The 22168-nt window shown below is 39.6% G+C and overlaps 1 protein-coding gene across 2 annotated transcripts; it reads right to left on the bottom strand.

Annotated features, from left to right (window-relative positions):
• Window positions 1-8602: 8602 nt before the first annotated feature.
• On the bottom strand, window positions 8603-21915 carry LOC129084610 (aldo-keto reductase family 1 member C15-like). 2 transcript variants are annotated; one of them, XM_054590813.1, is made up of 9 exons: window positions 21782-21915; window positions 18048-18215; window positions 17049-17165; window positions 15856-15933; window positions 14945-15067; window positions 13276-13385; window positions 12686-12851; window positions 11196-11278; window positions 8603-8702 (listed from the first exon to the last, which is right to left on the bottom strand). In XM_054590813.1, the coding sequence occupies exons 1-9, from the start codon at window positions 21872-21874 to the stop codon at window positions 8660-8662; spliced, it is 981 nt and encodes a 326-aa protein (XP_054446788.1). In that variant the 5' UTR covers window positions 21875-21915; the 3' UTR covers window positions 8603-8659. The 2 variants fall into 2 exon arrangements, with proteins under 2 accessions (XP_054446788.1, XP_054446795.1); XM_054590820.1 differs by lacking the exon at window positions 18048-18215.
• Between the last annotated feature and the right edge of the window lie 253 nt (window positions 21916-22168).

Genomic DNA, 22168 nt, shown 5'->3' with positions numbered 1-22168 from the left:
TTCCCTAATAACCGGTGAAGCTGAACATCTTTTCATGTATCTATTGGCCATTTTTTATGTATTCTTGGGAGAAGTTTCTATTCAGCTCCTCAGACCATTTTTTTTTAACCCTCAGCTAAGTATATGTTTTTTTTGTTTGTTTATTTTTTATTGCTTTTAGGTAGAGAGGAAGAGAGAAAGGCAGACAGACAGGCAGGCAGAGAAACATCTAGGTGAGGCAAAAACATCAATTGGTTGCCTTCTCTATGTATCCCAGACAGAGATGAAACCCGACCTCTACGTATGTATTCTGACCGGGGATCGGGCCTGTAACCTTTTGGTGCACAGGACAACACTCCAAACACCTGAGGCACCCAGCCAGGGCATTAGCCCATTTTTTTAATTGGATTGTTTGTTTGGTGTTGAACTGTGTAAGTTCTGTATATATTTTGGATAATAACCCCTTGTTGGAATTGTTGTTTGCAAATATCATCGCCCACTTGGTTGGTTGCCTTTTTTTGTTTGTTTGTTTGTTTTGTTTGTTTGTTTTGCCATACAGAAGCTTTGGAGTTTGATATCATCCCATTCATTTATTTTTGCCTTTACCTCCCTTTCCTTTGGGGTCAAATTCATAAAATCTTCCCTAAGACCAAGGTCCCTAAGTTTAATACCTATGTTTTCCTCTATGTAATGTATTGTTTCAGGTCTTATATTTAGGTCTTTGATCCAATTAGAGTTAATTTTTGTACAGAGGGACAATCAGCATCTAGTTTTATTCTTTTGCATGTGGCCTTCCAATTTTCCCTGCACCATTTATTAAAGAGGCTTTCTTTTCTCTACCAGATGTTTTTGTCTCCTTTGTCAAAAATTATCTGCCCATATACACGTGAGTTTATTTCTGGGTTCTCAATTCGATTCCATTGGTTTGTGTGTGTGTGTTTTTGCCAATACCATACTGTTTTGATTACTATCACTTTGTAGTATAATTTGAAATCAGGGAGTGTGATACCCCCACCTTTGTTCTTATTTCTCAGTATTGCTTTGTGGTTCCATACAAATCCGGTGAATTTTTTGTTCTATTTATTTAAAAAATGTCATTGGAATTTTGATGGGGATTGCATTAAATCTGTATATCTTGGGTAATATGGACATTTTAATTATACTGACTCTTTCAATTCATGAACACGGAATTTTTTTTCATTTTATTATATCCTTTTCCATCTATTTTAATGATGCTTTGTACTTTTCAGTATATATATCCTTCACATTCTCTGTTAAGTTTATTCCTAGGTACTTTATTCTTTTTGTTGCAATTGTAAAAGGAGGTTTTCTTTTTCATTTTTTCTGAAGTTTAATTGTTAGTGTATAGGAATGCAGTGGATTTTTGTACATCAATTTTGTATTCTGCAACTTTATTGTATTTGTTTATCGTTTCTAATAGTTTGTTTAGATCAATGAAATATAATGAGCATTCTAAAAACAAAAATATATATCCATCTAACAATGTAATATATGATTAAATTGATATTTCAAATCAATGGGTAAAATAAGGCTTATTCAACAAATAAGGTGCATGGAACACTATTACTTGAAATAAAACAAATATAGAGCCCTATTTCACACCTTATGCAAGAAATATTCAGGTGAATTAAAAATCAATACGTAGAATCTAAGGAGTTTTAGGAGAAAATACACACTAATGTTTTACTTCAGGGTAAGAAAAATATTTACTTCAGGGTAAGAAAAAATAAACCCAGAAGCTATAAAGTAAAATATTGACAATATGACTATATAGCAATATACATATTTAAAAAGTTAAAGGACAAGTAATAGAATGAGAAAGTATTTGCCACACATCTAAAAAAGGGTTAGTTGTTTTTTGTTTTTTGTTTTTGGGGAAAAATATTCTACAAACCTTTAATCGATAAATGGGTAAAGAATACCAAAAAGTCATTTAAAGCTTTTTTTTAAATAATAGAAATAGGCAAGAAATATACAAAAGCAGGTTTAGTTTCAACAAATAAGTTTTTTGGTGGTGTCTGAGGGTTTTCTGTATGAAGAATTATGTCATCTTCAGAAAGTGACACTTTTACTTCTTCATTCCCAATTTAAATGTCTTTTTTTCCTCCTCTTGCCTGATTGTCCTGGCTAGGACTTTCAGTGCTATGTTGAATAAGAAATGATGAGAGTGGACATTCTTTTCTTGTTCCTGATCTAAGAAGAAAAACTTTCAGTTTTTCAACAATGAGTATGATACTAGCCGAGGGTTTGTCATATATAGTTTTTATTTTGTTGAGGTATTTTCCTTCTATATCCTTTTTATTGAGAGTTTTAGTTATAAGTAGATTCCGTATATTATCAAATACTTCTCCTGCACCTATTGATAAGATTGTATGATTTTTATCCTTTGTTTTGTTAATGTGGTATATCACATTAATCAGTTTGCACCTGTTGAAACATTCTTGTGTCCCTGGAATGAACCCTACTTGATCATGATGTATTATTTTTTTAATATATCATTGTAGTTGATTTGCTAGTACTTTGTTTAGGATTTTTTCATCAGTATTCATCAGAGATATTGGTCTGTAGTTTTGTTGCTGTTGTTGTTGTTTTGTATCTGTTATCCATGCCAACTTTTGGTATCAGGGTTATCTTGGCCTCATAATATGTATTAGGAAGTATTGCAACTTCTTCAGTTTTTTGGAAGAGTTTGAGAAAGATATGTATCAAATCTTCTTTGAATGTTTGGTAGAATTCCCCAGTGAAGCCATCTGGATCTGGACTTTTACTTTTTGGAAGATTTTTGGTGGTTGTTTCAATTTCCTCACTGTCCATCAGTCTATTTAGATTGTCCAGTTTCTCATGATTCAGTCTACAAAAGATATGTGTTTCTAGAAATTTATCCATTTCTTCTATGTATTGAATTTGGTGGCCTATAGTCTTTCATAGTATCCTAGTATGATGTTTTGTGTGTATGTATATAGATATATATCTATATATGTATAGCTACATGTATATCTAGATATCTATATATGTATGTATATAGATACATATATATATCTATAGATATATATAGATACCTGTGATATCTGTGGTAACTACTCTTTCATTGCTTATTTCGTTTATTTGTGTCTTTGTTCTTGTTACCTTACTGAGTCTAGCCAGGGGTTTGTCAATTTTTTTAAAGATATTTATTTATTTTTAGATGAAGGGAGAAGGAGGGAGAAAGAAAGCGAGAGAAGTGTCAACGTGTGGTTGCCTCTTGCTCACCCTCTACTGGGGACCTGACCCACAACCCAGGCATGTGCCCTGACTGGGAATTGAACCAGCGACCCTTTGGTTCACAGGCCAGCACTCAGTCCACTGAGCCACACCAGCCAGGACCAGGAGTTTGTCAATTTTATTAATCCTTTCAAAAACCAGCGCTTTGTTGCATTAATATTTTATATAGTCTCTTTGTTCTCTATTTCATTCAGTTCTGCTCTAATATTTATTATTCCTTTCTTCTGGTTAGATTTTCTACTTGAGATTTTTCTTATTTCTTGAGATTGGCCTGTGATTATATAAAATTCCCCTTTATTACTACTTTAGCTGCATCCCCAAAATTTTGATATGTTGTATTATCATTTTCATTTGTCTCTATATATCTTTTAAATGTTTTAATTTTACAGAGTTTATTGGGGTGATATTAGTTAATAAAATTATGAAGGTTTCAGGGGTACAGTTCTATAATATGTCATCTGTATATTGTATTGAGTGTCCACCACCCCAAGCCATGTTTCCTTCCATCACCATTTATCCCCCATTTACCCTCCTTTACCTTCCCCCACCACTTTCCCTCTGGTAATCACCATACTGTCGTCTGTGTATATGAGTTTTTTTACTTTTTGGTGTTTTGCTTAATTTCTTCACCTTTTTCACCCTGCTCCTTTATGCCCTCCCCTCTCACAGCTGTAAATCTGTTTTCAGTATCTGTTTCTATTTTGTTTATTTTGTTCATTAAATTCTACATATAAGTGAAACCATGTGGTATTTTCATGAAATCCTAGTGCTGTCACCTGCAGCCACATGCCTCCCGGCAGCGCAGCTATGATGTGTAAGGGTGGAGTGAGCTGGGGGAACTTGGCTGCATTTCTTGTTGCTTTGCTCTGCCAGTAATGTTGATTGGCAAACCTCTGAGGCACCCCTTCTGTTCCTCTACACAGTCCTGGGATTAGTCCTAGTGTGCCTGGCACTCAGGGAAAACATATTTCTGTAGCACCAGTTCTCTGGTTTGCAGATAATGTGCTCTGCAATCCACCATTCACTGCTACAACGTCTTCCAGGGCCTGCTGCTAGCTCTGGGGGCATGAGGGAAACGGTCAGATTCTGTGGCTTTGTTCTTCTGTCTGGAATACTGATGACTGCCAGAGAAGCTTGGCTGCACCTCTGTACTTCACCCCTGCTCAGGTCACTGTGCTCAGTTGCAGTTCATATTGCCGCTCATGTATCAATGCTCACTGAACCTCTTTGCTCCTTCCTCCTCGCTAAAGGAGTGCCAGCAGCAACCTGATTCCTCCCCTCTGCAGCTAAGCCCTGCATTGAGCTCTGGGTTATAACTCCAGGTTTGGGGCTGCTCTTTGGCCTGGGTCAGCTCTCCTCATACCCCACTTCCTGGGTTTGCTTCCGCTTGCCCATCTTCAGGTGTCTCAATGTGTGGATCTCTCAGACATACTTGTGCATTGAGCAGGGAATCCTTTGTTGAATTACAGTGATTCAAATTGTTGAAATTTCAAGGGGAGAGACCCAGAGGATCTCTCATGCTGCCACACCTCTGCTGTCACATGGAAATCTTGATTAGAGGTTTCCAGACATGACTATCCTCAGAACTGCTTGGTGAGCATTTAGAACATAATGATCCATAGGCTTTTTACTACAGAGCACATGAGTTAGAATCTCTGGTAAGTGTGAGTCTTGGCTTTAGATTAAAGAGTCCACATAAATCAAAGCAGAGCAGTTATCTTGGTTGTAGAGACATTTGTCCCATATGATTGGTACAAGGGCAGACTAAGAAATAGAAAAGCCAAGAGGTCTCGCCCACTGTTAATGGTGCAGAAACTTCATGTCTTTAATATGATGTTTTCTCCTTTCTTTTCCTTTGATTCAAATGGGCCTCATCCAGCAGCCTGACACCCACCTCCCTCTCCCTTGCACATCCACCCCAGTAATCATTAAACCCTCAGGACAGTGAGGTTCTGGTCAGCATCAAATAATCTTAAGAACAAAGCCTCAAGTCTGTTGACCATAGACACAAAGTTTCAGTCAAACTAGAGATAACATTTAGGCCTTGGTTGTGTTTCAGCAAAAACAGAATTACCGGTCAACCGCACCCTTGAAAAAACTGACACAGCAGCTATGTGGGTGACTGGCATCAAGACCAATTTACAGAGACCACAACTCTAATTTCACCATAATTAATGACCTTCCCTTATATAACCCATCCCCTAGAAGCCAACAGGGGTACAGGTCTTTGAACATGAGCTCATATATGACTCCTGGCATGGTACCATTTCACTCATTAATAAACCTTTTCATTTTGGGCTGCAAGCTCATGTGTGTGTTTAATTGAGCTTTGATGCTTGAAGGTGAATGGAGCACTCTTAGTTTGGTAACACCAGCAGCAAATCTGTTTAAAGGAGAAATGCAGAGAGGATGAGTGGAGGCTGATAAATTTCTATGCACTATTACTTAGCCTAATTTGAATGCATCAACTTTCTGGGAACTGAAAGGATGAAAAAGGGAGACTCTCACTGACTACAATTCTTTTTTTTATTTAATAAAGTTTTATTTTTCAATATGTACAGCCTATGGAACCTGTTGTTCCTCTATCTTCACCAACAGCTGGTGCATCCCAACCTTTGGCGTTCTAGTATCAATTACTGAGCTCTGTACTTTGAAACTAGTTTAATAAGTCTTTTATTAAGGAGCTCCCAAAGGGCTGCCCTGGCCAAGGAACCATGTCATATGTTGCTTTGTCAAACAAGACTAGGTTATTGAGTTTGTCCCAAACATTGCCTTTGAACCACTTCTTCTTTTCGACCTTGCCCCTAGATTTGTTCACTGGGTTTTTGTCTTTTTGTCAACTTCCCAGCATCTTTCTTCTTCTCCTTGGGTGGCATAGCAAAATGAAGAGCAGCGGCTACCACCATTGCCTTGATAAGATGTTGGGAAAAAACTCACTGACTCCAATTCTTTTTTTTAATCCTCGCTCAAGGACATTTTTTCATTGCTTCTGAGTGAGAGAGGAAGGGAGAGAGGAGGGGAAAAGAGAGAAACATAGATGTGAGAGAGAAGCGTCAATCAGTTACCTTTCGTACATGCCCAGACTAAGGATTTTATATACACAGACCTGGGATTGAGCCCGCTATCTAGATATATGTCCTGACCAGGAATCAAATCTGCAATGCTTCAGCTACAGGATGATACTCCAGCAACCGAAAAACATCAGTCAGGGCCTGACTATAATTCTTTCTGAATTAAGAACTTGATGGACCAAACTTCAATAGAAACCACAGAGTAAGAGAAGTGGTCAGTTTGGAATGTGCTAAGGTTAAGATTTCATGGCAGAAACAATTATAAATAGTAGTATGACATCTTCAGTGACTCTTTAAAAAATGATCAGTTCATATAGCTACTCTGCTTATAATTTTCAATCTCATTCTCAATTTCTCTCAGAATAAAAGTCCTTTCAAAACCTACATGAAACAGCCCACCACCCCCATTAAATATTTGGAACTTATCTTTTACTTTTACCTTCTTTGCCCACTAAATTCTACCCACATTAGCCTATCACTTCACTATAGGAACACTTACTTCTTGACTTAGCATATCCATTGCAAGTTCAAGAATACTTTCCTATTGTACATATCCATGTAACTCATTCTTTTGCTTTAATTTTGCCCAAGGGTCATTTTCACAGTGAAATCATTTCAAACCATCCATAACAGCACCTAACACTCCCACCAAACCACTACCCTTCACTTTCTCTGCTTTATTTTCCACATATTACTATTGAGAATCATGAAGGACATAGGATTTTGACCTCACTCACAAGCTAATCAATGAGCTTCCCATGGTTTCACAGATCTGGTAGAAGAAGGCAGGTTACTGCTCACAACAATAGCTTTAGCCAAGTAGCAGCACTTTTTTCCAGCTTTGTTGAGATATAGTTGACAAATAATATTATGGGAGCTTAAAGTTTACATAATGGTTTGATGTATATATATTGTGATGGTTTGATGTATGTATATTGTGAAAATGCTCCCCATGATAAGGTTAGTAGTGCTAGTTCCTTGAGCCCCCATTTCTTCAGAGTGAACATGCAGTGCATTGAGTTACAGAAGAAAATCTGAGTCTACATGCTGCAGATAGAGTCGGAGTCCAGGTTCTTGGCAGTCACAAAGAATTGAACTGACCACACAGATATTGTAAAGCAAAGCAAGTGGGAAATTTATTAAAGAAAGTACACTTCTCAAGACATGGAAGGGTGCCATCTCTGGCCAGGGAATGGTTCTTATTGAACAGTTTCAGGCTTTATAGGATTTTTACTTAAGCTTCTACACATGCAATTTCCCACACTCTTCCTTGATTGCCCACTTGGGGAAGAAACCACAATGTTAATTATTATCAGATATCACAAGGCAATTCTCGGAATTCAGGATGCTGACTGCAGTGTCACAGGATTCCTTATTCTACCTCCTGGCTCCTAGGGAACCTAGATTCATGAGAGTGAGCACTACACATCACACCCTTTCTCTGGATGGAAATTCTTTCTTTATATTACTGAACAATAAACATGCCTTCCTCCCTCTGGAGGGAAGCACTCTCCCTCTATTTGGCTGTATAAACTCCTGAAAAAATAGTGTCTGCTTATCAAGTGTACAGAAATGTTAGAGACTGTGCAGGCTTACCTCCCAATAGGCACTCCCCATTTCTAACAATTAAACACTCCTGATTTTCTTCATAGTCTTCTTCCATCACTAGACTGTAAACTCAAGACATTTATTATTTGAATTCTTGTCTATTTTACTTATTGATAAAACAATATCTCGCACATAAAGGACATTCAATGAAGATTTTCTGAATGAGTAAATGAATGAATGGAAAAATGTACATAAACTAATCACAATACCAAAATTTGGGAAGATGATTATTAAACTCAATAATGGATAAGATGCACTGCCTCACAACTGCACGATATAATACTGAAATTTTTAAATATTTGATTGCTTGGAAAACATACTTATGCTAAGTATAAAAAAATATACAACCTGTAGGTTGAAGATTATTTCAATTTTGTAAATAAACACACTCACAATTTGTATAGGAAAATCATAAAGGAAAATGCACCCAAAGTTCCAGAATTTTTAAATAGGCTAAGAACAGCTTATCTTTATTCTCTTTCATTTCTCTTTTATTATCCAAATTTTCTATGACTTGTATGTATTATTTTAATTATCAGTAAAAACAAACATGCTTATTTGGAAGCTTTTATTATTTCATAAAGTTTTTAAAGAAGATAGGCAAGCAGGCCTGAAACTGCAGAACTACTGTTAGTCACCTCCTCCAAGTGCAGAAACCTTCTTCACGCCTCTTTTAGAAGCAGGAAATTCTGGTAGAATTCATGATGGATAGCTGGTGGTCAGTATTCTTCAGAAAATGGGTAATAAGGGTGATCAACAGCACTGAAAGAGAAGGAGGGATATTCATTTACTAATTCAGTCCCAAGCTTTCAAAACAAGAGTTTCCTTGTGGACACAGTCAGGATAGGGTAAAGAAAACTCTCAGTTTCCAGGCATGCACTTCCTTCTCCCTCATCACACAGACCTGCAGCTCCTGATCCATGTACTTGATTTCCACATTCATATGCAGTAGAAAAGCCAAGGGAAAGGTGGTTTGCTTTAGATTATAGTTTGCCATAGGATGTGAGAGCTACAGATGAATCTCGGTAATTATTTTGTCTCACATGTCTCTTCTGTCCCTAGATTCATAAGAACGTTCACAGTGAGGACTCCATTGCTCTATTTCACAAATCCATTCAGCAACTCAGGATCTCTCTGTTAAGGAACTTCTGTCTTGAGAAGATAATATGTATCCCTACATTAGCATACCTGCCAAATGTAATTACAGCTTTCACATAATTTATTTATTTGTACATTTTAAATTTTATTTATTTTTACTTTTAGAGAGAGGAGATGGGAGGGAGAAAGAGAGGGAGAGAAACATCAATGTGTGAGGGAAACGTCAATCAGTTGCCTCTCACGTGTCCCCAACTGTAAATTGAACCCACTTCCCAGGCAATGCCCAAACTGGGAATCGAACTGGTGCTTTGTGGGACGATGCCCACCAACTTAGCCACACCAATTAAGCTATACAATGTATAAGAATATTTTTTTTTTCAGTAATTAGTGTCACTGTTGTTCTCCTTTTTCCTCGGGTTCTTTTCCAAATTTGGAAAAGGTTTACTTTTCCAAATTTGTCCTTTATGATTCAATTTCATTCAAGAGTGCATTCTGAGAAACTCTGTGTGCCAGGAGCTGTGCTGGTGAAAGGGCCCGGGAGACAGGGCCAAGGACCGTCACAGGCCTGATGAAGAGCACAGAGTTTCACTCAGGGCCTTGGTGCAGAAAAGTTACTTCCCACATCTTTTTCATTGACAATGGTTTTTCTCAGAATCACAACACAACTTTACAAACAAGAAGGATTTTGAGGTCTTCCTTTTGAAACTAAATCTTAATTCTATGCCTAAAAGTTTATTTCCCTCTCTCTAAACTCCTTTGCAAACTCTCAATTTAATAAGTCTTTGTTCTCTTCAATCCTGAGACTCTCCTGCAGTAAGTGAACAATGGGCCTGCTCTGTTTGTGGATGAGTCAAAGTCAAGGAGTGAGAGGCTTTCAGGGGCTGCTCTCCTGATGGACACAGGTGACCCTGGGCAGGTCTTGACTCAAGAAACCCGAGAACTCAGAGGAGCTAAGGCTGGTGTATGCTTCTGGGGACACATCAGTCATTAGAGTCAATTAATTTTGTGACCCATTTTTAATTCAGTTTGGTGACATTACATGACTGAGGAAATGGGGTTTGTGATAAGGATAAAAGGCCAATGAAGAGATAAATTTGGGCAAAATGGGTGGTGCCTTGGGAAAGGAATGCGCAGTTATGAACAAATGCTACAGACCCTTCGGGGAAGAGGTAGAAGCAGCTCCACATAATGTTCCCTTCTAAGCAAATTTGCCTTCATGGGATCCCTCCTCCATAAAAAATATATATATATATATAAATGTTACATTATACAATTCTGTTAAGACAAACATGAATAGAGTCCAGAGTGGATTCACTATTGCATGGTCATTATTAGTATAACCATGTCATCTCCTGATTTTAAAAAGAATTAAAGATGAAGCATTTTCATAGGCTCCTGAAAACAATAATATGAACAGAGCCACTTTAAAATGGAGCCAGAGCTCACTAGCCAGAGGAACCAACTGCCTTGCATGTCTTATGCCTCAAATATTTTTAATGTTAAAAAGCGCAAAATGCTCTTCGGTCAGGTCCTAAGCAACTTTGTATCCTAGGCAAGGATAATAAGTAGGCAATTATAAGTACTGGACTAAGAACTACTAGACTGAAAGTTAAAAACATTGGTTAGAATTAACATCTGTGGATGTAATTATTTCTCCCCTTCCCTGTCTCATAATTATCAACTGATTTTAGCTCCTAAGCAGAACGTTATTTGGACTTCTGCCTGAATTAATGACTCCTGAATAGCTATTCTTATTGATTCAGTAAATGTTTCTTGCCTCTTACTTTGAATGGCCTTTTCTTTTTAGATTGGTGCCCCTCAAAGTGGGCCACAGGCACTGTGCCTTCTGCGTCGAGGGGGCAAGTCAGAGGTGAGAGGACATATACGAGGCACAGGAATTAGGGCATAGAGCCACGAATCCCCCATGATGCAAACTTTGGCCATTTTACTTATGGTCTGTCCTGGGCCCCACTCACATTTCTCTTGGGTCAGAGACTGAGCCTGGAGTAACCTCTGGTTGGAGGTCTCCAGGAAGCTCCTGTTTTATTTCTACACCAGAAATCAGGCCTGTCTTCCAAAAATAAGGAAGCTGAGTTCCTCTGCTAACCTGCATGCTATAGAAAACAATCTGGGAAAAACAATCTACTAGTTACTTACAACAAAAGTTTAAAAAGTCGGAAATTTCTGTTGAGGCCGTCAATTACTTTCATGTCTTCTGGAGTCAATTCAAAGTCAAAAACCTGAAAGAAAAGAAAGAATCAGATTAAACTCTCCCCTAAGGCACCTGACTTCCACCAGAGGACAGGAGAACTTTCTAGATGGACAGAGGCAAGGAGAGCACTAGGGGCAGTCACCACTTCCAAAGAATTGGTCTGAAAACCTTTCTCGTGGGTTCTCCACCCCTCTTTTCCCACTCCCTCTCCTCTTCTGCTCCATCTCACAATAGAAAGGTGTTTACAAAATACCTGCTGATTGGACCAAGCTGTAGTCTGGTGCCCCACCACCACCACTGCACATACATCCCCTAGAATTTGATGCAGCCTCGAACTTAAGCCAACTTTGGAAGGGAGAGCAAACCGCCTATAAAGGCCTCTCCGAGAAGCTGTTGACCTCAAAAAAAGCATTTGTTGATCAACTATTCAACAACACACCTGCTCATTCTCTCTCTAGTCATGTTTACTCCTCTATAAAAGAAAAATCTTTCTGATTGATCTTTGAGACATTTACAGATCCAATATAGAGAGAGCTCTCCTTGTTAAATAATTAAAGTTTTTGTTAAGTACAGGTTTGTTTTTGTTTGATGATACAAACTGACTGTCCCCTAATGTAGAATCAATTAATAACAAAGCAGAAAGACCTTGGATAAGAAGTATTAAAACAGGAATTTCATTATTTTCTCCAGGGGACAATGTCATGGAAAACTCAATGCCTCTGTTTCTATTTATTAGCTATTTGTCCACCTTTTATTAATCGTAAAAGTATACTGCAGGAATAACTTGATTGTCATGAGGATAGCCAAAGCAGGGTAAATGTACAATTACAGTTGTATATGAAAAACCGGTTATTCTTGTTTTATTATTTATTAATTATTGTATTATTTTCAATACATATGACTATAAACCTACTTTTGCCCACCCCTATATAGTAACATGTTGAGTTGAACTGAAAATTAAAAAGGGTGTTTTTTTTTCTGATTCATTAACAATGAGATTTAAATTTGCCTATTAGATAGTTCCATAAATTGAATGAACTTAACCTACGGCCTCAAGGTTTTGGAGCAAATACATGATAAATAATATGCTCTGTCATCTTTTGCAAATATTAAACTTATAATGAAATTGTTACTCGTCATCATAAAATGGGAAGACTTTACAGAGTTTCTCAGGAGGTTCACAACAAAGTAAGTTGAATATCACTGACTGATCCAAGGGACAAGAAGCTATATAAAGGAGAGTTTAGGGGGCAAAATGTACTCATTCATTTTTTAATTTGATCAGCCATAAACTTTTACATAGCTTCCTCCCTGCCAGGACTTCTGCGGGGGAAGAGCTGCTAACAGTGAGCCCAGACAGAGTCCCTGCATTTAGGATCTCTCAGTGTAGACAGCACCCATTCCTCACTCTGAAGAGACAGTGTCCAGGCTGTACCTGGAAGTTCTCTTTGATTCTCTTCTCATTGAAGCTCTTGACCAGGACCACCAACCCCCGCTGCACTTGGTAACGCAGAGCCACCTGGCCTAGACTTCTATTGTGTTTCTTGGCAATGGCATTCAAGATCGGATCCTCGAAGAGAACGGGGCTATCCTTTTCCACCCTGAAAACAAAACCAGAAAATGTAGCTTTGAAGGGTGCAGGACTAATAATCTAGATTGTGCTGTCCCTGTTTCCCAAATTCCCCAGACAATCGAGAGAAGTCTGTGTTATGTAGTACATCTATTTGTCAAGAGTTTAGAGTTAAGATTAATGCATGACAAGCTGGATAAATTTATCATAAAATCACTTTTAAAGTTAGAATTTGGAGTGCAGTTTGGAGTAGCTGTATGTGTGCGTGAAACAAGAATGAAAGAATGTCAATGACTGTGGAAGTTCAGTGACAGTACATGGGAGCTCTCTGCACCATTGTGTTTGCTCTTTTTATATTTGAAGTTTTCCAATATAAAATGTAAAATCTAAATTTTAAAAAGTGTTTCATCACCAACAGAGTTACTGACATAGGTTAGCTCTCATATTCTCATTACCAGTTTGGATCTCGTTGGGACCCCAGCACACTGTAAGCAACAAGAACGATGTCCTTGGACTTGCAGAACTCCAGGAGTTTGCTCTGGTTGAGGTATGGGTGACACTCCACCTGTGAATTGCCAAGACCGGGAGGTATCTGAATACATGAACCAATACCATGTAAATGTGAAAAGCCTTTGAAGGATTATCTAATACTACATTAACATATGCACCACATTTTCCAGACTGGTCATTTTCTCACACCCCTTCTGAATTATCTTCAAATACTATTGATTTTCAGAAGTTATAAAACAATTTTCTTAATTTTTATTAGTGTTGAAGAATGGTTAAAGACTGTTATACCCTGTTTGTGATCTCTACATGTCATCGCCTGTGGAAAGAAACCAAGATTCCTTAGAAAAATAGCTGACTCCACTACTGGGCCAAGAAGTTACAGATGGAGCCTAGAACACCTTGCATTCTAGAAAACCAGACAGGAAGGACCCTGAGGGATGTCAGAGGATGCAAGCTCATCTGAAGAGGCATCTTCTGATTAAAATGATGACAATCCAATCATCAATAAGAAAGTAACTACATTTCTTGAATTCATGAATTCATAATTACATACATGATCAAGTCTTCAGATATAACCTCCAATTTGCAAGAACAAAAGACAGTAACATCAAATTATATCACAGGCATCAATCAGTAAAACCAATTCTGAGGAAATGTTTAAATGAAAAAAAGTCTGTTTCTGTCACAAATAAGTTAAGAGAGAGAGAGAGAGTGAAAGGGGACAGTAGGAGAGAGGAGGAAAGGAATGAGAGTCACATTTTAACATATACTGAATTATTTTCCACGGATTCCTAGAAGGAAATAACTAAGGTGAAGAATATAAATTTCTTGCATAATTTTCACACTGTTTCACAAAAGGGATAGACAACCTTACAATGTCATAGTGATTGAACATTGGCAACATTGGTATTTTTTAAATTATTTCTTTTAATTGTGATTTACCCACCTCCTCACTTTCCACTGCTTTGTTTTCTCCGGCTTTTCCCATCACCGCTCTGTAAATACTCCTGCAAGGTTTCCCATGAACTTTGTGTCAAAAACCCCACACCTTTTCCATCATGAGTTGGAGTGGCTGCTCCCAGCAGGGTCCACCCATGGTTCCCACAAATTTTTCAAGTGTCTCCTTTGATTCCCTGATACCACACACTCCTCATTTTCTCCCTCCTTGTCTGCCAACTCCTGCTGAGTCACCTGACTAATACCCTTTGCCTGATCCTTAAATGTTGACTTTCCTGCCCTCTTCATGTTCATTCTGTGAACTTCCCTAGGAGAGGGAGTCAATTTCTGTGAGTTTAATTGCCACCCATAAAGCAATGACCCCATAATATGTACCTCTAACCCTGCCCATCTGCTTCAGCTCCACACCAACACTGCCACCTGCTAACTGAGCATCTCCACTTGGGTGTCTCCTGGTTACTTATAACTGACCTCTGAATAACTAAAGTCATGGTCTCCCCATTCCACTCAACCTGTTTCTTCTCTGGAATTTCCTATCATAATAAAAGGAATGATCATGTATACAACTGACATCAAGCCAAAAACTGAGGACTCTTAATCAAGAAAGAGGGTGTGAAGAGCAGAAGCAAAGAAGTTCCCATGGGAACCAGGCCTCACCTGGTTGCAGACGGGCTTGTACTTGAGCCCTGGCTTGTCCAGGATCATCTCCAGCAGTTTGTGATTGAAATTGGACACTCCAATGGACTTGGTTAAACCTGCATCCTTACACTTCTCCAGGGCCTGGGGAGGAAGGATATGTGTGGCAAACCTCTACTGTAGTTTAGCTGTTCAACTGACAGTGAACTTTTTAGAAAATAAAAATCTGTCTTAACGTAAGTAACAATTTGGCTGAACCAAACAGTTTTATCACTTGGATGTATCACTTCCTAATGTACTTTATTGCTTGTGTTCTTGGGTCTATGACATACACATCGAGGGCAATAGTTAGACTTTAAGATGCTTTTAAATTCCCTAACCTCCCAGCCTCCTTCCATGGTGTGTATTTTCCTGCCTGGTGCATAACAATAGTTCCCTAACAAATGGTGTCAGAGTCAAGGGCAAAGAGGACCTCTTAGGTTTTCCACTAGTTGAAGGTTTTTCTGCTTCCTCTTTACCTAGATTGATGAAACAAGTGTTTGGACTGAATTACAGAAGGGTAGGCTTTACTGTCCTCTTGCTAAGCAGACAACAGCTTCCCTCCCCTCCCCCAGCCCTGATGTGTTTATCTGTCCTGGAATAGAGCTCTAGCTCCTCTGGAGTTTGCTTCTGACAATGTCTCATTCAGGAGTCACAGGCTCTATTTGATCACTGGGCAAAGAAAGCCCTACTTAAAACCACAAAAGTTTACATTAAAAATAGACTTCAGCCATGATTCCGTTTGAGTCCCTTGCTTTACAACTGTAAACTCTAACGTACAGAAGAGTTCAGTGACATGTCTGAGGGCAGACACAAATGAGGTCAGAATCCATTTCTTCTGACCCCACACAGTGATGTTCACAGTGCTTTTGGGTGGCAGTAGCAGTACTTACCTCCCATGTGTCACGCAGGTCCACTGTTTCTAAAATAACTTTCCCACTGGCATCCTTTGGCATAAGCTCCTCTCCAGGCTAGAATACAGAGATGAGGAAGAAAGGTTTTTATTAAAGAATGGTCTTCCTGGTGTCTAAGTAGCTTGGTGACACAGCCTTTGATAGGCTGTTATTACTATGCACAGTGTGTATATGTGTGTCTGTGTGTGTGATGTGTAAGAGAAGGCTTTGGGGAAAAGAAGATCAGAATCACAGGACAGACTGTCGCATAGTACCTCTTCCTCAATTTTCTCCACCATCCTGCCCACACACCCCACCAAAAAAGCTTCACTAAGAATGAGTTCCCCTGCAGCTGGAATTGATTTTGTTTCAGAAGGACAGGCTGGTTTGCATGATGTGGTTTCCCTTTACTATTAAGAATTTGCTTTAGCCCTGGCTGGTGTGGCCAGTGGATTGAGCACTAGCCTGCTAAACAAAAGGTCTCCAGTTTGATTCCCAGCCAGGGAGTTACAGGCCAGCTCCCTAGTATGGGGTGCACGAGAGACAACCACACATTGATGTTCCTCTCTCTCTTTCTCCCTCCCTTCCCTCTGTCTAAAAACAAAATAAATACAATCTTTTAAAAAAATGTGCTTTAATTCAGTTTATGATAACCCAACTCAGAGACAGTGAGAACACCAGGTGTGCTCAGCAAATGTCCACTGCGATGAGTCTGGCCCGGCAATGCCCAAAGGAGCCCAGTTGTGCAATATGAACCACCCCTACCTTGGTGCCCCTACCTTGACCAAGCTGAGAAGTCCATCTCCAAAGGACCCCTCATTTCAGAAGTGTGGGCATCCCATTGTGTCTCCTCTCTACCTTTTGTAATCAGCCTTCTTGAGGACCCTCATCACTCAGGGACTAGAGACAGGAGCACATCACTCAAACACAAAGGGCAGTGCCCTCACCAATTTGAGGTGGAGGCAGTGAGATCATTGAATTGCCATCCTTCTCAAGGCTCTGGGATGAGGATAAAAAATCTTGATGGTGAGGTGACACAACTACCCAGGAGAGTTCATTCAGCAGTTCTAGCCGCCACACTCAAATCTGCCCCTCTCAGCCAGAACCCAGAAAATCTATCTGGAATGAGATCATGGAGGTGCAACAGCAGTGATTAAATACGCTTGGGAAGGACAAGAAAAATAAAAACTGACCTTCATAGCTATTGGAATATGAATGAGGAAGAGATCTACATAGTCTAGTTTAAGTTTCTTCAGTGATCTTTCCAGGGCTGGTCGAACCAGTTCTGGTCGAAGGAAAGTAGCCCAAACCTGCAGCAACCAAAAGAAATTTTAAAATGTCTTATGATATCACACATCTGGGAACTAAATTGAATGTCATAGTTAAGAGATTGGGATGTGAGTAATGAACCACTGTGGTGGTCTAAAAATAAGAGTTCTGGGGCTAAATTTATGTTACTTAGTATCAATGAGCTTCTTAATAGGATACTGAGAGTTTTTTGAGTGAGTGTAAGAAAACTAAGTAAAACTTAGACGGGTCAGGAAAAGCAACCGAAAGGTTTCAGGGATTAGAAAATTCATCTCTGAAAAGAAAGTCAAGATATGTCAGGCAAGGGAAAATGGGATCAATTGCCCTGTATCACAAATGCCTGGACACAGGGCTGCTGAGAGGTTCACATTCTGAAAACAAGTCATCATTGCTGCAGACACACAGAACCATTCGGTAGAGACCGCTTTAAGTTGGAGGCAGGGTTTTCCACCTAAGACAATTTTTACAAATTTCAATGCTGACTTGAAAAAAGCATTTCCTAGTCAGGCTCCCCCCCAGGATACTAAGCCCACCTCACTTGGATATATCCTGAGAGAATTTGCTGAAGAATGAAAGGAGTGGACCCACCCTGCAGTGGCTCAGTCAGTCCACACAGCAGATGAAGATGGTGAATATCTTTCCTCCTGTTTGACATGTGAATGCTGACCTGTGTACAGAGAGGCTGAGCAACTGTGTCCCACCCTTAATACATTCCAGAGCAGAACAATCTTTCCTGTTTTCTGTTTTTCTATAATGGGCTTTTACAATGTTAGAAGGTAAATAAATTTTTCAACCAAGGCCAAAGCTTTTTGCTTTTTTTGTTTGTTTTTCCAAAATAATGTATCTGCTCTGACAGTGAATTCTCATCACTCTGCCCACAGCACCTTGGTGGTGTAGAATATGTCCTCTCTCTTCACAGTGCCATCTGCAATCTTGTCTCGAATGGCCTGGCCGACCTCCTCCTCATTTTGATACAAGTATGCCCCGTCAATATGATGGAAACCTACATCAATTGCCACTTTGGTGGCCTCAGCTACCTTGTTCTTGGGAACCTGTAAAATATGAATTAGGAGGGTTGGTAATTAGCCTGTCTCTGAAAGAAGCAATTTATTTCCTTAAGATTATGTTCACCAGCTGTTTCTAGATGTCTCCTCTTCCCCTGTTTGAGGGGACAAGTCTTGGTAACAAACCTGTACCTTGGAGGCATGCATCAAACTCCAGGAAGAACTCTCATCTGAAATGAACTAGTGGAACGGTCTTCATATGCAACATGGAAAATTAAGTCATCCAATAGAGAATGTGTTTAGCGTGTCTGGGAATGAAATAGCACCTGGCACACTCTCTTCTCCTCACTCTCACTTCCCCGCTTAGGAGATTTATGGGGCCTGTGTGCTCAACTTTAGCATCTGCCAGGTTAAAAGTCTGCTTCAGAGTCATGGAAACCTTCGTTCAGATGACACGGGAAGAGTTCCATCTAACCCAATCCATGGCTGCCCCCTATCATTTGGCATTCCCATGCCAGCAGATCTTGAGTTTATAAGGTGATTACTATATAGAGAGTGGTGACTGACTGTGCTTTTCAGAAGAAGATAGAGTGGCTTCTCTCTGCATGTGGCAGGGAGGGAGATGTGTGGGGTTCAGGCAAGTCACTAGGGCAGGTCTTGGTGTTTCCATGCCTGTGAATAACCATGGATGAAAAATGTTAACAACTACCACTGGGCAAGGGTGCAGTAACGAGGAGCTCAAGCCTGTTAGCGATTACTCTGTTAGGCAAACAACCCAGGCCAGCAGAAGTACTGTCTGAGTGTGACTGGAGTCTAGACGGGCTGTCAGTGGGGGCGAGGAAGACTGTAATGGCCGTGGACCCACCTGGAGCAGTAGGGAATTTTAATCTTGGTTTTGTGTTTGTTGTCATTGGATGGATGGATAGATAGGTAGATAGATAGATAGATAATTTAATGACAACATCATGAATAATTTTTAAATCTCATTCCAACTTTTAAAAGGGGTCTTTAAATTAATTCCTTTTTCCCACAGAAAACATTAGGGCTCCTATGCCTGAAATCCATTTTCTCTACTTCAAGTAGGTTTTTGTCCTTCAATCTTCAGTCCACTGTGCCTTCTGTTTCACACAAGCGAGTGTGGGGGCTGCCTGGGGCTGCCCCATGGGCAGCATCAGAGTTTCTGTGACAGGACTGAAGGAGAAGTGTGCCTCTGCTACTTGAACAAAGCCAATCGTACTGCTCATCAGAACGCCTATTTCTGACATCAAGCTTGCTTAAGCTCAGCTCCTCGTTGAAGCCTTCCCAGAACACCCCAGTTCATATCAGCCTCCCTCTTTCCAAATATCTCCACTTCCCTTGGCATTTAGTGATATAATATCCAGTATTGTTAGGTAGTTGTTCGCCACACTTCAAATATCTTTATCTAGTAGTCAAAACTCCAGTGAAGCAGAAATATTTCCTGTGCAAACTTTCTCCACTGCTAAGATATATTTTAATATCAAGTAGAAGTTTACTCTTGATTGCAGAATTGGTTAATTGATTAAATTAATAGTTACATATTCTACCTGGAGTATTTTGTAGCTAAAAACATAAAATCAAAAAGCTTATTGTTCCTTTCTGCCCACCAGGTCAAATACCAACTTATTCATTCTAATATTTATCCCATCCTCTGAAGCAGCTAAAGCCAACATTCTGGTTTCGCAAATGGGGTTACATGAGGCTGTTCCTTGGTCAGTGCCGGAACTTCTAGGAAAGAACTGAGAGGACAGGACACCTGAGCCAGGTCCAGGAAAACCTACAGCAAGAGCAGGTGGATGCACCTCCTCTGTCCACACAGGCTCTGCTTGGAGGCACTGTCGGCACATTTACATGCCTGCCTCAGAGCTGCAGAGCTCAATGCCTTCACGACTAAATCTGAGACACTGAGTTTGCATGTTTCCCAGAAAACAGACCTCACTGAACAAAAGAAGTCACAGGCATGGATGCTGGACCACATTTCTTATTCCTGCCGTGACCCACAGTAAACTGTTGAGGAGGTCAGGGGAGTTGCATTTAGAAAAAGAATTCTGATTAGAATGTAAAAGAAGTTTCTATTTCACTTTGCACCTTTTACACTGTACTAAGCAGGTATACATGTTACTTTTATTCTTGTGAGGGCATTATGAGAGGTTTTGTTCTATTCTTTGCCTTTTGCAATGTATTGGGTTGGCCAAAAAGTCCATTTAGTTTTTTCCATTAAATAAAAGACACAGTTCTTTCATTTTCACCAATAAATTCATTGATTTGTGTATTTTGAGTATGTTGGCCATCTCCTATTTGATATGACTCTGATTGTTCTCTATTAAGGTCTTAATTTGATCGCTATCCACTTCAACTGGTTTACCCATTATGGAGTACCACTCAGCAAGAAATCTCTATCAAGAAACTTCACAAACCACTTTGGACACAATCGCTCATTCACAGAACCCTCTCCATACACTGCACAAACTTTTTTATTTTTTTTGACATTTCGTTTGTTTTTACCTTTCTTGAAATAATAAAGTGTAATACACCAAAAATGTTGCATATATTCTTCCATCTTCAATATTAAAATGGGTACACAAAAATTCACCAATTTTGATAAGTTTTTTAAAAAAATGAATGCTGTCACAATATAATCTAATGAAATCATTTCAAATGACGTTAAAGATAATTAAGAGCTACTAGAACCATCTTTTCAGAAAAAAACAAATGAATTTTTGGCCAACCCAATAATGAAAGTTTGCTATAATGTATCTAAGACATACCCTGCACTTAAGCTGTAACACTGGATACATAATCATGCCATTGCAAACAAACTGACCCAAACTGACAGCTATTAGCTATTGATATTTTATGTCATAGCTCTGTGGAAAGGATTGGTCTCTGTCATTTACAGGGGCAATCTCTCCCAGGCAACACCAAATTGCCCCTTCCACACCATGACCAGAGGTTGACACTTTAAATGCATAGCAGTCAGCTTCACAGATGATAAAAAATGCAACTGATGAGAAGCCCAGATCTGACTCCATTGATACTTATCCCTCTTCACCTTTCCTTTCTAAATGCCTAACACTTGGAACAAGAGTGGCTCCTCATATTCAATGATAGCAGTTCTCTGGCAAATACTTCCAGCCCCACAAACCCTTGGCAAAGCTGCTGGAGCAGTCACACTAGTTGTCCTCTCCTCCTGGGCCCGCTGCCCATCGTGGGTTCTAGCAAAGAGCAGAGTGATTCTGACCGAGGAGAGGTGGGTCCAGGAGCAACAGCTGAGATGAGATTTTAAATAAGAGATAAGAATCATAGCAATTACCTGGACTATTTGTTGAAGAATCAAAGAAAATAATGTAGGTGAAATATTTAAAATACATGGTAAGCATTCCATATATGTTAATTAACCCAAACAATAATAACAAGAGAGATAATCTACCCTCAGATTTAACACCACTGACTCCCCAGAGCCAGCAGCTCATCACCCGACTTAGGACAAAGTCAAAAGTGGTGAAGTGGAGGCCACATGAGTCCTTCCAAATCACCCAGCATGTACTAGGCCCTTGTAGATTTGTTTGCACTCTGAACCCATGGCTTTAACTTACATCATCAGAAGCCGAAGTGCCAAATCCAAGCACTGGCATGAAGTGCCCATCATTCAGTTTCACAGAACGACTGCGTTTGGGATCCATTGCCATTTACAGTCCTGGATAAGCTGACTCTGTCTTTCTTTCCATTGTTGACTTCAAACCAAGTACAAGGCAAGGCTCCAGCATTGTTTATTTATACCAATCACAGGCGACGTGGGGCTGGGATAATAGTTGGCCAGGGTACAGCATTGAAAACAAACCAACCCACTGATTCTCTTGTACCTTTTCCAAGTTCTGGCAGGCACAGCTCCAGGGAGAGCACACAGGAATGTCACACACACTCCTGGAGCTGGGTTTTTTTCTCCAGCATTGCTCACCCTGGACTTCTAAGTTGAAAAAAGA

The sequence above is a fragment of the Pteronotus mesoamericanus genome, unplaced genomic scaffold (genome assembly GCF_021234165.1).
Source record: "Pteronotus mesoamericanus isolate MK-2021 breed Mesoamerican mustached bat unplaced genomic scaffold, CSHL_Meso_final contig_130, whole genome shotgun sequence".
Taxonomy (NCBI): Eukaryota; Metazoa; Chordata; class Mammalia; order Chiroptera; family Mormoopidae; genus Pteronotus; species Pteronotus mesoamericanus.
This window is presented reverse-complemented; position numbering and strand designations above follow the sequence as displayed.